This window comes from Aspergillus tubingensis (genome assembly GCF_013340325.1).
Source record: "Aspergillus tubingensis WU-2223L DNA, scaffold_9, whole genome shotgun sequence".
NCBI classification, from domain to species: Eukaryota; Fungi; Ascomycota; class Eurotiomycetes; order Eurotiales; family Aspergillaceae; genus Aspergillus; species Aspergillus tubingensis.
The window spans coordinates 1,273,554-1,287,481 of NW_023336283.1; the positions used below are offsets into that span (position 1 = coordinate 1,273,554).

At 50.7% G+C, this 13,928-nt stretch overlaps 2 protein-coding genes across 2 annotated transcripts; both read left to right on the forward strand.

Annotated features, from left to right (window-relative positions):
- Window positions 1-448: 448 nt before the first annotated feature.
- AtWU_08504 (ubiquitin-binding serine/threonine protein kinase VPS15) lies at window positions 449-5,420 on the forward strand (the record flags this gene model as incomplete). The annotated part of the gene is made up of 3 exons (XM_035503612.1): window positions 449-662; window positions 720-840; window positions 890-5,420. The coding sequence occupies 3 exons, from the start codon at window positions 449-451 to the stop codon at window positions 5,418-5,420; spliced, it is 4,866 nt and encodes a 1,621-aa protein (XP_035359505.1).
- A 4,976-nt stretch (window positions 5,421-10,396) lies between these two features.
- On the forward strand, window positions 10,397-13,338 carry AtWU_08505 (DENN (AEX-3) domain protein; the record flags this gene model as incomplete). The annotated part of the gene is made up of 4 exons (XM_035503613.1): window positions 10,397-10,777; window positions 10,843-11,862; window positions 11,924-12,160; window positions 12,217-13,338. 4 exons carry the CDS (start codon window positions 10,397-10,399, stop codon window positions 13,336-13,338), a joined length of 2,760 nt encoding a protein of 919 aa, XP_035359506.1.
- Window positions 13,339-13,928: the final 590 nt, after the last annotated feature.

A 13,928-nucleotide genomic window follows, 5' to 3' on the forward strand; every position in this document is an offset into this window, starting at 1 on the left:
GTCCGGGTAGATAGTACGATACACCAGAAGTTCTTAGATAATCAAATAGCTAATCGTGCTCGATTTGCTGCTTTATAATTCTGTGCACGGTGATTGATAAAGTTATATTCTCCGGGGGATGAGCTTCAATTTTGTTTCTACTTCCATCTTTCCAGTAGCAGCAGCAGTGATTACCTGCAGGTCCCCTTGAGGCTCCTTCAGGCTCCCAAATGTTGCAGACTCACCGCCTTCCCCGGCATCATGTGACTGATATGCACTATCGGACCCCCTCCAGACGCGTTGGACTGACTTCATCCTGCGACATCCTCCGATCATTTATTTGAGTCTTGTGCCGGGATGATCCAACGCCGTAGATCGGTCGATCGGCTTACCTCTTTGGTATTTAATGGCAGATGCCACATATAATCTACAAACTCAAAGCCTCATGAGATGAAGGCACTTCAACACCATGGGCCAAGGCTATTCCCTCACAACCCTGTCCGCGGGTTCGGCTGGGATCGATGTCCCCGAGCTTGCGGATCTGGTGTATGAAAAGTCGATGGGTGGTGGTCGATTCATGAAAAGTATTCGAGCAAGGCAGCATAATGGACTAGTCTTTGTAAAGGTAATCATGAAGCCTTATCCCAGCATGAAGCTGGAACCATATATCAAAGCTATTCTCCGTAAGTTCCATGAGCATCCAGTCGGATCTTCAGAATGATATCTGACAATCAATTCAGGGGAGCGCAAACTACTGTCTGAGGTTCCGAATGCGTTAAGCTATCAGAGGATATTGGAAACCAGCACTGGCGGTTACCTCGTCCGCCAATACATACACAGCTCTCTCTATGACCGGATGAGGTATGTAACCCAGATAGGATTGCTTTGGACTCCCTCTAATACTATGTAGTACCCGTCCATTTCCAGAAGACATTGAAAAGAAATGGATCGCTTTTCAGTTGCTCTGCGCATTGAGGGATTGCCATTCGCTGGATGTCTTTCATGGCGATATCAAAACAGAGAATGTTTTGGTCACCTCGTGGAACTGGCTCTATCTGTCCGATTTTTCCTCGTCTTTCAAACCAACATTTCTTCCAGAAGACAATCCGGCTGATTTCTCTTTCTACTTCGACACGTCAGGGCGCCGAACCTGCTATCTGGCGCCCGAAAGGTTTCTCGTGGCTGGCGAAGAACCAGGTAGTAGGGAAGTCAACTGGGCTATGGACATTTTCAGTGCAGGCTGCGTCATCGCGGAGCTTTTTCTGGAGTCGCCTATATTCACTCTGAGTCAAATCTACAAGTACCGCAAGGGAGAATACAGTCCGGAACATGGTCAACTCTCCAATATTGAGGACCCTGAGATCCGCGCGTTGATCCTCCATATGATTCAGCTCGAGCCAGAGTCTAGGTACTCGGCTGAAGAGTATCTGAACTTCTGGAAGAACAAGGCGTTCCCTGACTATTTCTACAGCTTCTTACACCAGTACATGTCTTTGATGACTGATCCGTCCTCAGGCAGAGCGCATGTTGAGACCGACTCAGCAAATAGAGGGGAGGCTGATGAGAGAATCGAGCGAGTATTCCATGACTTCGATAAGATATCGTACTTTTTGGGGGCTTCGCCGAAGGCTTCGACAGATGGTTCTAGTCGCACTACCTCCAGGCTGACCGGCAATACCTTCCCCGTTCAACTGGACCTACCACAATACGGACAACCAACTCCCAAATCTCCAGCTCAGTCGGATGACGGCGTGCTGATCTTTCTGACGCTTGTGGTATCTAATTTGCGCAATACTTCGAAATCATCCGCACGCATTAAAGCTTGTGACGTTCTCCTTGCCTTTGCCGAGAGATTGTCCGACGAGGCTAAGTTGGATCGCGTTCTTCCATACATCATGATACTTCTCAATGACCGCGCAGACTCCGTCAAGGTCGCTGCGATACGTGCTCTTGCACAGTTATTGGAAATGGTCCACGTGGTCTCGCCGGTCAACGCATACTTATTTTCCGAGTACATCTTCCCGAGACTACAACCGTTCGTTCCTAGCGGCAATTCGAACCCGAGTCCTTTGGTTCGGGCGGCATATGCTTCATGCATTGCATCTCTGGCACGATCTTCCTTGAGGTTCCTAGATATGATCCAGGCACTACGATCCGACACCCGCTTGCCCGCTTTGATACCGGCTGGATCTGAACCTAGGTGGACAGAAGATGCTACCTATCACAATCTATATGACGTTGCGAGAGTCGACCTTCTCGAGTATTTTGAGGCTCACACTAAAGCTTTGTTGACCGACAGCGACGCTTCGGTCCGCCGCGCCTTTCTAGGGTCTGTATCCGACCTCTGTGTGTTCTTTGGCAATCTTAAAACCAGTGAGGTTGTTTTGAGCCACCTAAACACGTATCTGAATGACAGGGACTGGATCCTGAAGTGTGCTTTTTTCGAGGCGGTCATTGGCGTTGCAATCTACGTCGGAAGTACAAGCTTGGAGCAGTACATTTTGCCTTTGATGGTCCAATCAATGACGGACCCGGAAGAGTTTGTTGTTGAAAGGGTTCTTCGGTCGCTAGCAGTGATGGCAGATATGGGTCTTTTCCAACGGTCTACCACGTGGGATCTTCTGCATATCACTGTCCGATTCCTCGTGCATCCGAACGCTTGGATTCGCGAAGCAGCAGTCCATCTTGTAGTCAGTTCAACCAAGTTCCTCTCCGTCGCCGATAAGTTTTGCATCCTCGCCCCTCTCGTGCAGCCGTTCGTGATAGCAGAGATAATGACCTTTTCCGAGGGAGAGATGCTTGACGCACTCAAGAAGCCACTGTCAAGGGGCGTATACGATCTAGCATTTGTTTGGGTATCGAAAACTGAGAAGGGTATCTTCTGGAAAGCAGCAAGCCGTGATGGAATATTCACCTTGAATGGAACTGATAGTTCGCTCACAAAGTTGGGACACAAAGCCTCCACTCATCCCAGCCTGCAGCCCAAGAACGAGGAGGATGAGCAGTGGATCGCCCGTCTGAGAAATATGGGAATGAACCATGATGATGAGTCTAAACTTCTGGCCCTTCGGGAGTACATATGGAGAGTGTCGATGCGTCAGCCAAGAGATTCGGAGAATGGAATCTCTGATTTGAACAATGTCATTGCTCTAATGCAGCACGGGGTGACTCCTCAAACTGTGTTCTTTGACAAGACTCAGAACATCAAGCCACGCAGAAGTTCTATCGGCAAGACTGAAAACGATAGATCTGACGAGCGGAAGTTGCATACTATTACGGATGCTCTACTTGACGCTTCAACAACCATTGATAACAGACCCGAATCACGCCGGAGACATATGCGCTCACGGAGTCAAAGGGACCCGGGAGCCGCCCTAACAATCCCACGACCGAGTGCCTTGGATAACATCAGGGCAGAGAATTCGCCGATATCCTCACCGATAGCATCATCACCTGGTGCAGCGCCCGGCTCACGGCCTTTGTCACCTCCTAGCTCAGATGCTGGACATAGGGGCTCAGGAGGTAGGGACAGTCCCGGACATGACAGTTCATCGACACCTACGGATGCGGAAAATCCTGCAATTAGGAAGTTGGCCTCCGGCGTGCAGCGTAAGTCCAGTGCTATGAGCTTACTTAACCGCAAGGATTCAGCCAAGGCATACGCAGAGACTGGAACCAGCTCGGCCAACGCCTTTGGAAAGGTTGATTTGCCATCTCAAAGAGCAGAGGTGTCTTCTTCTCCCTCACCCGTACCGCATGATAGGAAATCACCTGAGCAGGGGCCCCCCAGATTCCACGCCAATCACTCCTATGCGGGCGACGATCCTGTCGTCCTCAAACTTTTAGATTCCGTGTTTGCGGAAAACTATCCTACCGACTTCTTTGATCTAGGGCCCTATGTCAAGGAGATAGACGTAAGGCGTCCGATTGTGAAGGCCATTGGGCAAGAGCCTGACAAAGTGTGGAAACCGAATGGAGGTCTTGTAGCCGTTTTTGGGGAACACAGTGGCCCTGTGAACCGCGTGGTTGTGGCACCAGACCATGCTTTCTTCGTTACTGCTGCGGACGACGGCACCGCTAAGATCTGGGATACGACTCGTCTTGAGAAGAATCTTACACCGAGATCCCGCCAAACATACCGCCATTCCACCGAAGCGAAATTGAAGGCGTTGACTTTCGTTGAGAACACTCACACTTTCGTCACCGGCGCAAATGACGGCAGTATTCATGCAGTGAAGGTTGATTATCATAATGCCAACGGCACCGTTCGCTATGGGAAACTCCAACTTGTGCGCGAATACCAGCTACCAACAGCTGAAGATGGCACCGTCGAGTATCCCATTTGGATGGAGCATTTCCGTCTGGAGGGCCAGTCCACGCTTCTCATTGCCACCAACACCTGCCGCGTTCTGGCATTGGACATGAAAACCATGCTTCCGGCGTACTCATTACAGAACCCAGTTCATCACGGCACACCAACCACTCTCTGCTGCGACCGAAAGCGCAGCTGGCTTCTAATTGGTACCTCACATGGCATCCTCGACCTGTGGGATCTTCGCTTCCGCGTCCGTCTCAAAGCCTGGGGTCTTTCAGGCTCCGGCGCCATCCACAGGATCCAACTCCATCCGACCAAGGGCCGTGGACGATGGGTCTGCGTCTCAAGCAGCGGCAGCCACGGCAATGAAATCACCGTCTGGGACATCGAAAGAGTCCGCTGCAGGGAAGTATACCGAGTAGACACACCCAGCGTCAACAACCCAAACCAGCCCAACTCAGGCAATACCGACCCTCACAAAATCACCAGACTAGGACACCCAAGCAGCACACGAGACTACGAACCCTGGCACGTCGAAGGCAGCCGACCAGAAGGAATGCTCAGCCGATTCGCAATGGAAGGACTAGCATCAGGCCCAATAGATCACCATCCATCAGGCCCATCTCCTTCCGCAGGAATCGGTGCCTTCGCACTTGGCTTTGATTCCCCCGACGACGGTCGCGACAACACCACTCGCTGCGGCTTCATCATCTCCGGCGGCAGCGACCGCAAGATCCGCTTCTGGGACCTGACCCGACCGGAGCATTCCACTATCATCAGCGGGCTAGAAGTTGTCACGGATGGCGCCGTGACCAGTAAACCACGCTACGACGTATCTCAACCCATCCCCTCCCTAGTCATCACATCAGAGCACATTCCGACCCCTTCTTCCTCTTCAAATCCCGACCCAGTCCAGAACGGAAGTAAGAAGAGCTCCGCCAACGCCACTGCCAACGCCAAAAAGAGCGGAAGTGGTCGTCTACCCCGCAGCACGGTGATTAGCTTGCAGCAGCAGCAATTACTGAAGAGTCATCTAGACTTTATCCAGGATATCGCCCTGCTAAGAAGCCCGTACGGAATGATCGTGAGTGTTGATCGCGCGGGAATGGTTTACGTTTTTCAATGATTTGTCTATCTCTCTCTGTCCACATGTATAACTACTGATAGTCTTGTTATGAGAACTTATACAAATGATACATCTAATTCGGACCCGTTTTCGCTTTGAAATTGAAAATAAGCCGTACGCAGTCCGTAACTACAGTAGGGGTCGGCCTACATCCGACGATTAGTACGTACTATAGTAGCGCAACTTGGCTGATGTCCAAACTACTTAGTAGATAAGGGGTTGTGCTAAATAGATAGTTATCATATGATCTATGATATGTCTTAGACTAATTGATTTGCCAGGATTGATGCATAGCGTCTAACGGTCGATAGTAATCCTACTACGTACCTTAACCCTGTTCAACGGCTGGAATTCGGAGGTCTGGTTGGTCGGTTGGCGACGTATCTACTTACTCCTTATAATAATATGACATATCGGATTAATGCCATGGTCTTATAGTACTTTTTCCCCTTAGGTCTCCACTTTAGTTCTCTTTCTCATTTTACGGAGGAGAATTGTAGTAGTAGTGATAGTAGTAGTAGTAAGAATTTGCGCCATTTTATGTGCTGGTGGTATCAGCAGCATAATATATACTAAGTACTGTCTTATGGAGTACTAGCTTACGTTCGATGTATGTGCTTCTGTTCTAGGGATGACTACTAGGCCAATGCATAAGTTACATGAATCAAGCACGATGGTCAATGCTACGTAGTACCTACAATACTAGTGTATAGACTATAGAGAGATGGAGCAATGTTGAGAGAAAATGCCGGAAAGATTGTAGAAGCAATCAGGTGGGACAGCGAACTTGGGGGGGATGGAAATGATGAAACACTAGGCGACGGATACAGAAAGCGATCGGCAAAGAAAATTATAGACTGGATGCGACCAATGCGGTTGGCGTTAATTTCTTTTCATTGTCTACTTTTGCCCTGCGAGTAACAAAGAGAGAGACATTTTAGTTGTTTTTAATATCGGGTTAATTTGATTGATACAGTTGGGATTGAGGGTCGCTTGGCTGTTGTTGTTGTTCTGCTTTCTTCGTTGTCTTGGTTGGATTGGTTGTAGGAATTGTGCCAGGCAACTATTTCCGTAGTTGGGATGATTCGTCGAAGAAGCCACTGGAGATGTGTAAATTCTCGGCATCGCATTCTGGCGAGCGGAGGTGATTACTCGACCTAGTTATTGCTAGGGCGTAGTGTTCCGTACATCCGAAACCAACTTCTAAACACTCTTCTGTGTTCATTCGTGGCGGAGAGGTTGTAAGGTCCAAAGATGAGTAGCGACGGTAAATTAAGGCAGGCCCTATTATTGAGCATTGGATAGATTAAGCGAGGGCCAATTTCGGATACAGACAGGTGACCGGTCGATAGGTCAACCTGCAGTATTCATATTTGAGGCATGCACTGATGCACAAACAATTCTATCTTGAACTTCTTATGATTGATAATGGTGCGTGCAGTGGGTTCAAAGGGTTCGAGCGGATGAAAAGTCTGGTACCGCCAGATCTGGACCATGAGATGAGAATCCCGCGTCCCGTTGGTGAACCATGGATGGCGAAATTAATACGATTCATGCCGCGACGGTATCCAGTTCAAGTCTCCATCTGGCTTCTGCAGGGCCCGATCGCGGTTTGCTTTTGTTACAGGTAGACATTCTTCGGCCAAGTTCCATCCCCGAAGACTTGGCGGTGTGCGGTCTTGTTTCTTATTCTCCTGCCTTCTTTGCCTTGCTCCTCATATTGACTTGTAGGATGGGATATACTCCGTAATATTGGATCGACACCATCGGGCTTGGTTGACGGGTGATATCTGTAAACGCAACATTATGTTCGTCGGACTGGTAATATCCCGATCTCTCAATCACGAACGCGCCTCAGACTGGAGATCTAGATCGACGTTCCTATGCATGCACTGAATCTGATATTCCGGCAGCCGGTGGGCGAATGACTGTCAGGGTAAATGGCGGACTGACTCGATCGGTGGATCGGACCCAGCGGCGGGCAGTGAGACAGACGCGTCGCTTACCGACCGAATGGACCTGATGGGGGCGTCTAGCAATGTTCTGGAGAATGACACCGGAATTACAATCTGCAGCAGTGAGGGTCGAGTGTCAATGCGCTCCAGTCTCAACACGGCGACACACACAAACACTTCAATAGGGGTTGGAGGGAACAGCCGGAAATTCCGGGCGACGCCCATGACTTATGCACACAAAACCAAACTCAGTCTCCGTTATGAGACTTACTGCGAGGTATTGCTATTACTCTATATGGTCGTGGTAGATGGTTGCTTGTATTACCTTTCCTGGTTCTGCTTTAGGCGCATCTTAAGCCGCTCTAGGAGATTTTTTCGGCTGGGGACGTCGTCAGCAATGCGAGTGTCTCTGCGAGTGCGACATGAACAACCCCTAACTGCCGTCCTACATGAGCCAGACCGCACTTATGGTGGCCTTTGCCGTACACCCATAGTTGATAGGCTTAGTTCCTGGAGCCTAAGCGTCCGAGAGCGAACCACTGCGCATCCTGAAATGATGATCTCCCACGCGCAGGCAGGGATAGCTGATCTGGTTCTGACACGAACAGTCGGAGTACAGAGCAAATAGGGCCTAGCCAACTAGATGAGGTTCTATCGTTGTACTACTCCGTATCTCAGAAATCAAATTGTCGATAGAGTTTGGCGCCCAGGAAGAGCGACCACCTCCCATTCATCAATCGATGAGGATGGGAAGACCGGCGGAGAAAGCGTAATCTCCCATTCCGGGACGTTTGTCTTAGACCCCTGATGACCGTGCTCGCCAGTTAGTCCACCGGCGTTGCACCGTTTCTGCCTTTGCTAAATTTATCGTGTCGGAGATACTATCATTACGCTCGTAAGGGGCTGCAGTACAGGGAGAACAGCGTTGTTAAAGGCTTTCCAACCTGGCTGCATAGCCGGGGGTTTTTCTTCCTTGACCCACGTTGGGTGTACTGCAGTTGGACACGACATGGCAGACTGAAACCGCGGAGGATGGAAGCGTGGTCACACCCTGGTCTGGTGTAGTGTTTAGAGCAAAGAATCTGCGACCAGAGACCGGGGTGTGTGTGTCTGGCTAATGATCAACCTCAAGAATAAGACTGTGAATGCCCTGGTCAGACACGGCACTAAGAGGTTTAACTTTCGACTGAACCTTCCCGTGGTGTGGATTTGTCATTTCGCATCGTGCCAAATGCGACTGGTTTTACTCCGTACCTTGCCTTTTTATCCTCTTCAGGGCATGATCTCTCTTTTTCTTTTCTTTTTCTAATCCACCCTTTGCTCAGTTTCCTCGGTTCTCAACAGTTTTGGCAGGGTGCCTGGAAGATCCATTCTCGCGTGGGAGAGAGACTTTCGGGCCGTCCGTCTCATGCTAGCAATGAATAGATAGTAGTCTAGTACGGAGTAATAGTAGAGAGTTTTATCGTGGGATTCTTGAGCCGGGATACCGTTCTGACTAGATATTAGCCTGTCGCAAGGTCAGACTCTTAGCTTGATAAGAAAGAGGGGATGAAGGGAGCATCCCCTCTTCCTTGGTAGTATGGCAATTATTGCATTCTCATCTACCGCCATCCATCCACCAAGTTCAAGCTTCTTTCTCCCCGCACGGGCGCAAGGACTGTGACAGGGATGCAGCAGAAGCAGGCCAGACTGGAAGCGTACAACGTAAAGTAAAGTAAAGTAGTAGTAGTAAATTACGAGGTACGTACTTTCCAGGGAAGGATAATTATTGGTAAGTGGTAACCCGTCCGGGTGGGAGTGGCCGCACGAGGCCAACCCGTGATGGAGCGACTAGAGCCAAAGTTGTCCCTGACTAGCAGAATAGTCAGCCGGTTCTTTCCCCCCACCCACCACTACCTCCAACCGGCGCAGGAACAGTTTAGAGAGAAAAAAGAAAAATTAGAATTATACGGTAAAAATAGTCTACCACTCCTGGAGTTGTTAATTTTTTATGAAGTATACCATCATTGCAGTGGCAGATGGTATGCGTTATCGACTTTTTTATAAAAATAATAATAATAATATTATTATCATTATAAGTTCTGCTGTGACTTCTTAACTACAAAAAGAGAGACAGCGGAGGTCACTCCCAAGTATCTCCTGGATGGTTCACGCAGCCAAAGAGTACTCGAACAGTACCTAGTCGGCCCAGCTCTCCACCTTCCACCTCCACCGGGCCCTCTCTGCCCCCTTTAGTGGTCAACGAACCTCTAACTAACCGCTTCCTCTTTCCACCTTAACTCTTCATGGTCAAGATTGTCTCCCTGCTTTGCCTTTTGCCCTTTTCCTCCCCTACTCTCTCTCTCTCCGTCCGGTTCCAATTAACCTGGCTTAACCTAACTTGACCTATTCTTTCTCCCCTTCTCCTCCTCTTCCCTCTCCCTCCTCTTCTCTCACGCCTTTTCTCTCTTCCTTCCTCCCTCTTTCCCCTCCTTTGTCCTCTCCTCCCTTTTCCGTTCCTTATCCAACTCCTCCCCCCCTCCGAGGATCAGGACCGTCCGGTATCAACACCACCGCCACTCAAGGGAGTTGTTTTCCTCGCTTCCACATTTCATTAGATTACTCCAATCTAGATGTGCTGTAGAGCGTGAGAAAAGAAATGCCCATCAATTGAGTTCGCGGGAGTAGTTGTGATCGATCCGTCCGATCTCATCTCCGCTGTGTTTCCCTCTTTTTAGTTGCCACAATATCCTCCCCCTATTCTAATAGCCGTCCTTCCTTTCACCATCACGTCTTTTTCGACCTCTAGCAGTGCTACTGTTCTCTCGACCTGCCATTCAGTCTTCTAGCAAGCAGAAAGGAAACGGCAAAAAGTCAACAACCAGTCGTGATTTCACTACTATTCGAACGCAACCATCGGAACCAAGGTTCGGAGACCGCCTGCGTCCCAAACGGGAAAAAGTAATCCATTACGCAACCCACGTCTGTACATAATATAATATTCCCCGTCAATCCCTTGAAAACCCGACAAAAACCATCACTATGGGTCATTCTCTGAGGGACCACGCCTCTTTCGTCCGTCCGTCCACTCGCGACCGGCCGTCGACCCGCGACCAAGGGGAGAACTCGCTCGTCGTCCCTAGTCGCACCTCCTCACTTCACTCCCGCATTACGCAACCCATCCCTTCGCAAGCCAATACGAAAGCTTCTCAGCGAACCCCCAAAACTCTCACTCATGCGTACATGGTTTGCGGTGTTGGCCGGGAACCGTCCCAATGGGTCCGGGCTCCCGCGCCAGCACAGGGAAAGATTGGACACATGAAAGGAGCCGTGGGCCAGTTTTGGTTGCCGGAGATCCTGGGAAGCAGTCCCCGTCTGGAACAAGATAATGAAATCGCCAAGTCCTTGCATTCGGCCATGAGGGTATGTTCTTTCTGAATCCGCCGCCATCTGGCAGAAGGATGGCTGACACTGACTGGCCGTATTAGGCATGCTTCCCTCACGATGTAGAGATCTGCACCGGCAAGAACCAGCCTCACTGCGTCCATCATGCCTTCGTTCTGCAGCAGGATTCTTCTCACACCCTTTACGGTATCGCCCTGCGAGTATGGTCCCGCGCAGACGACAAGCGTGCGGAAACGATTCGCGAATTGCGCAAGAAGACGGAACCCGATTTCTACGATAACCCGGAAGAGACTTACTGGATCCCATACTGTCTGAGTTTCCTTTCCCGCTACCCACTCTACGACCTTCTGGGCGACTATCTCCGTGGCATGTGGATTCATTGGAACAAGGCCACCAACTTGTTCCATGCGGAGGAGGTTTCGCGGATTCTGAGCTTTCCTGCGCCCCGCCTCAACGACCTGGTTCGTATCGATATGAAGGATTATGCTCTCTGCTATCAGTTCCCATCGTCCCCGACGGGCTTCCAGAACTTCTCCATGTGGCCCCTCTTCACCTGCCTGTCGATCCCTAATGTGGTGGGTGTTGTTGAAGCTGCCGTATCGCCGACACGTCGTATCATCTTCGTCAGCCACTACCCCGCCATGCTCACCATGGCTGCGGAAACCATCCGTTACTGTGTGCGCATTTACGAATGGAGTGGATTGTATGTCCCCGTTGTCCACGCTCGTCACATCAAGGATTTGGTCCAGGAGCCCGGCCCGTACATCCTCGGTGTCACGGCTGAATGCCGAACCCTCTTCAACGCTCCCTCTGATGCTCTCGTCGTGGATCTGGACCGCAATTTCGTCCTCACATCGAGTCCGCCCGATGTTCTGACTCCTGGTCAGCGCACCAAGTTCATCAACCGGTTGACCCAGGCCTTGAATGGTGATGTTTCACCCTCGGGTGTTCCCAACCACCTCCGTTCTGCCTACGCTGGTGGCAAACTCATTCCCGCTGGACAGATCATCGTGATGCGGGGTGAGGTCGAGAGCGTCCAGGATCCTTCTTGGTGGAACCAGGATGCTGTGATGAACGTTATGGATCATGTGTGCGAGAAGTTGGTGAGTAATTCTCTTGGCGCAAATGATGTGTAGGTCTTTCCGTTAACAATTCGTGTACTAGGGACGCAATACTGGCATGAAGGCCATCTTCGGTGGCTCTGTCAAGAAGCCTCTCATGACCAAGGTTTCCATGCGCCACCTGAACGAAATTGTGCGTGAGAGGAACCAGTACTCTCGCGATGCGATGGAAGCTTGGCAAGATTTCATCAACCTTAAGGGTCGCATGGACACCGAGCTGAGCAAGGTCACCAAGCGCAACAACTTCTTGGTTGAGGAGCTGGAGACCTGGAAGCAGCAGGTTTGTTCCCCCTCCCTGTATGACCCGTGTACATTTCGGAGACTAACCCCATGCAGTTCCTCAAGTTCCAGGCTTTCGCCGAGACCCTCACCAAGGAAACATCTGAGCTCAAGGTTAAGATTGAGAACCACAAGCGTGAGAACCGTCGTCTTACCGGTCTCATTGACCAGCAGAAGGATGATGTGGCTCGTCTCTCTCTCCGTTTGTCCGGCACAGAGAAGCAGCGCGATGATGCTCTGGAAGCGTTGGTCCTCCAGCAGGAAATTGCGGAAGAGCTCGAGCGCGAGAGAAAGCGCAACCAAAAGGAGCTTGCTTCTTTGCAGCACTCCAATGCTTCCCTCACGCGGCAACGCGATGAGGCTCAGCGCGTGGTGCTGGGTCTCCGCAGCCTTATCAATGGCCAGACACATCACATGGAGCACATCGTTCGTTCGATTGGTAGCTCTACTGACCTGACCGAGCTGCCCGAAGCCGAGGCTGCCGTCGAGACCAAGGAGGCCGGACAGGATGTTGAGACCCCGAGAGAATCTGCTGTGTCGTCGCGGCGCTCTAGTGCCAATATCTCCGCGAAGAGCGTTGCCAACAATGTGAGCCCGGACTTGGAGCAACATCTCCTCAGCATGGGTAAAAGTCACAACCGTCTTGCACGTCTCAGCATAACTGATGTCGCAGATCGCTACCTGCGTGACAAGACTGATGCTATTTCCGACATCATCCGCAGCATCAGCGAGCAGTGTGCTGCCGCTGTGGAGGGCCTACAGCTTGCTCAAGATGCGGAGGATGATGACCTCCCGGCATCCGGCAAGACCACCCCAAATGGAAGCCGTCGTCTGACAACTGATGGACTTCGTGGGCACTTGACACCCGCTGGCAGTGAGATGGGAGATGGCGACAACCACTCGTTGCACCCCGATCACCGGCGTTCTAGTGTCCCGCCGACCCCAGACCTGGTGCATAACCGGTCCAGCACATCCATGTCGATGGTCAGCAGCTCGACGTTCCCGGAGAGGTCGAGCCAGCAGTATGGGCCTGGCGAGATCCCGACCCGGATTATCGAGGACGATGATGAGCGCGCTCACGAGACCGATGGTCTTGATGACCACACTGAGACAGGCACTCTGTCCAAGCAGGCCAGCGAGGACCTCATTCGGGCCGGCTCTTCCCGACTGGTTGCGTAATTGTCTCTTGAGAACGACGATGCAACGCTTGATTTCGACGACTTTTGACGCGACGTCTGCTCCTACCATCTTGTCCAAATTAGAGCGAGTTGTGGCCACTCTTTGGCATTGATTTATCTGCCTTTGAATTTTTCTTTTGACAGTTCCCTGTTATTCCACCTTTCTTTTTCCTCTGGAGATTCCCATTGTTTTTGACTCCGTGATTCTACCCAGGCGTTATTCTCCTTTACAATTCTCGGGAGCACCATGTGACCCCAGTTGATTTTCACGGGACGGCTATATTGATTGCTTTGGTTATTCCCACCTGCCATCCCGTCTTTATACCACTTTTGCCTTCTTGAGAGTCCGTTGACTTCTCCCGCCTTGTAGTAGATCATTTGGCTTCCCCTCGTTGGGCCGACCCCTCATTCACCAGAATTTCCTATCCTGTCATCCTCCTGTTTCCATTTGTCCATACTTCTACCTGTTGACTAGGGCAGCTTTGAAAGCTGCTATGTGGAGTTTAAAGAGATACACTGAATTGGTGTCAGCCAATTCCCCACCGCAACACAAAGACCTCTGCGGTCCTCTGAATGTAATTGTTGGTTACA